At 53.1% G+C, this 3,037-nt stretch overlaps 1 protein-coding gene across 1 annotated transcript; it reads right to left on the reverse strand.

Moving 5' to 3' along the window:
* Nucleotides 1–1,319: 1,319 nt before the first annotated feature.
* Nucleotides 1,320–2,803, reverse strand: LOC308357119 (tripartite motif-containing protein 16-like; the record flags this gene model as incomplete). Its single annotated transcript, XM_080826606.1, has 2 exons — nucleotides 1,320–1,903; nucleotides 2,716–2,803. 2 exons carry the CDS (start codon nucleotides 2,801–2,803, stop codon nucleotides 1,320–1,322), a joined length of 672 nt encoding a protein of 223 aa, XP_080682732.1.
* Between the last annotated feature and the right edge of the window lie 234 nt (nucleotides 2,804–3,037).

The raw sequence follows: 3,037 nt of genomic DNA on the forward strand, positions 1-3,037 counted from the left end.
CCCTCCCCTCATCAATATGTATCAATAAGATTAATTAGGAAAGTTGACCAGCTCTGTGGGGGACACCAGGTTAGGAAGCAGGACTCATCTATGGGCTCCAGAATCAAGGATCAAAAGCATCTTGGTGAGCAGCAAGGATGCAATGAAATTTTAAATTCAAGTAAAAAAAAATGAGCTCAGTAAAATTCAAATTTCAAGAAATCCGATAAAAACAATTCAAATCCTACACTGTATAAATCCTTGGACACGAATAGAGGGCAGGGTCTCTGGAAACAAGGTAAGCAACTCAAAGCAATGTGCTCTTGAGAAAGGACCATCAGAGAGACAGAGGAGGAGACTTTCCTGACACGGTTCACAGGAAACGACCCAGAAGTTATGAAGGAAAGTGGGAAATGTAGCGTGAAAACAAGACGACTTCCCTGGAGGGTCTGCGTGAGAACTGCCTCCAAGTATTTGAAGGACAGTTCTCTGAATGAGAGATGGGAAAAGTCCACATCTTGAGGTGAGACCCTCCCCTGAGGTCACGAGGACTAAGACTCCAACTCCGGGAAGACATTTCTTAGCCTCGTCACTATCCAAAAATACGATGAGCTGCAGGGTGAGGTAGTGAGGTCTCAGCTGCTCCGCCCGCCCAGATGGAGTGGGCGCGAAGGCACAGAGGGTTTAAGAGACTCGATGTCCATGCTGAGGAGCTCATCGTGTAGCTTATTCCCTTACACACAACACCCAGGATGGGATGACGAGGGCAGCATCGTGTAGTGGTTAAAATCTCTGCATCGGCTGCCCAGGTTCCAACCCCAGCGCTGCCGCGCGCTCACCGTGTGAGTGCAATGACTTTGAGCAAGTTCACTGACCATCCCCCCACCCCGGGATCACGGGTTCCCCATCTGCAAACTGAGGATGATGGGAGCCTGGACCCCCAGGGAGCTACCATGAAGCTGGGAGTCGATGGCCATGCAGCATCCAGAACAGGGTCTGGGGCGTAGGCAACGCAAAATAGAGTCTGCAATTGATTCTGATCACTCCGCAATCTCTGTGATGGCAATGAAGACTCCTGGGCACCGAGCCTGGGCACAGTGTGACATTCACCTGAGCAGAGAGGAGAACGTCACTAGAAGATGAGAAACGGGGTGTAGGCGCCTAGGGAGTAGAGACCACGGAGACCAGCACAGCAGAAGTAAAAGGGGAAAGCCAGGGACCTCTCTCCTCCTGCAGGAACCCACGTGATTCCTAAAGCCACTGGCAGACCTTTCCATCCCCAAGTCCCCCTTAAGATGCAGGCTGCTGGCGGGTCTTTGTGGTCAGCAAGAGTCCGGGGTCTAGGGCGCAGCCTCGGCAGATCCTGGCATGGGCTTCTCAGGCTCCACCCCCAGATCCATGATCCGGATGGCATTTTCCTTCTTGGAAAGCCAGAAGGCAGGGTAGACCGGCTCTGAAAACTTGCACTCAAACTTGTGAATCAGAGTCATGGCATCGGGCTCCACCCCATAGAAGGAGAGGATCCCCCCCAGAAAGTCCACGTAGATCCCCAGCCTCCGGAAAGGGCCGGCTTTGAGCGGGGTTTCCGTGTCGCTGTGCCAGGCTGTGAACTCCTTCCCGTTCCAGTGGAGGCTCCAGGAGAAGTTGTTTCCAGAAATGCAACCGTTGCGCTCCTCCCCTTTCCGGTCGATGCCTTTGCAGGTCAGGCCAACATAGGTGCCCGCTCCCGAGATCTCTACCTCGAAATAGTACCTGTGCAGGTAAAGGCTCTGTGCGGACAGCACCTGCCGCCAGTGCACGAACCTGCTGGGGAGGTCCGGGTAGGGGTGCTCCCAGGGCGTGGTGTTGGTGACCTTGCGATTGTCCTCCTGCAGCCGGAGATACCTGTGCGCCGTGTCCGGGTCAAAAGAGATGTCACATGCATCTGAGGGGATATGGGAGAAGGGCGGGGAGGCAGGTCAGGAAGGGACAGCTGCTCCGGACAGGGCACTTTGAACCCATCCCGCTTCCCAGGTAAGAGAAAACATCTCTCCTCTGCTCTGTTTACCCCCAGTCCACTGCTCCCCCAGAAAATAGGTGGGCGAAAATCAGGGAGCAGAGAACACAAGTCGCACCACTTCCTTCCTTTCTGAAGTTCAAATTGCTTGGCATTGACTGTGAGATTTATGGAACCGAATCAAGAAATAAAACCCCCTGATTTAGTCATTCATTCATTCGAAAAATACATATTGAAAGCCGGGCACTCATCGTCTTCTCAGTGTTGGCAAGGGTTTGTGGCAATAGGCACTCATATACCCACTCCTGATTCTTTTTTTTTTTTTTAATTTGACCAATATTTAGCATGGTAAACTCTCACCCATTCCCTCAAACATATTCCTTTCCCAATCCCAGAGAATACAAAAATAATGGCACCTGCATGCGCCCCGTTGCTGGAGTCACACTGAAGTTATTCTGGAAATTTCTTTGCCCCCAGCCTCACCACTCCCCCTACAACACACAGACAGCCCCAAGCCTGGCAGATCCCACTTTTGTGCAAACCACTGCTTCACCCCCAATCCAGTCCGGAATCGTACAACAGGCTCCTAGCTGGCCATGCTGCTCCGTCTTGACCCCCTCCCATCCCCTGTCCACCCCAGAGCCATGGAGCAGGTTTCAGGGTACAGGCTAAGGTAAATCATGTCACCCCAGCTTTAAGACCTTGGATAGTGCCTCTTGCCCACAGAATGAAGCAGTGACCCCTCACCCTGGCCTGCACAGCCAGGGATGACTGCCCCTTGCCCGTGTCTCCAGCTTTGGCTCCTGCCCTCTGGCCCTTGATGGCCATGGTCCAGCCCTCCCGGCCTCAGGAACATGCAGCGCTGAGCCCACTTCGGGGCTTTAGCACAGACCATTCTCTCCGTGACCTCATCATCGCCCTAACCTGAGCCTGGGGGATTCCTGCTGATCTTTCAAATTGTAGCTCAGGGCTCATGTCCTCAAGGAGGCCCTCTGTGACTCGCCAGCACTTTCTCTCAGAGCCCTCCCACTTCTTAAGCATCATGGTACTCCACACAATGGG

Source organism: Martes martes (assembly GCF_963455335.1).
Source record: "Martes martes genome assembly, chromosome: 16".
In the NCBI taxonomy this organism is placed as follows: Eukaryota; Metazoa; Chordata; class Mammalia; order Carnivora; family Mustelidae; genus Martes; species Martes martes.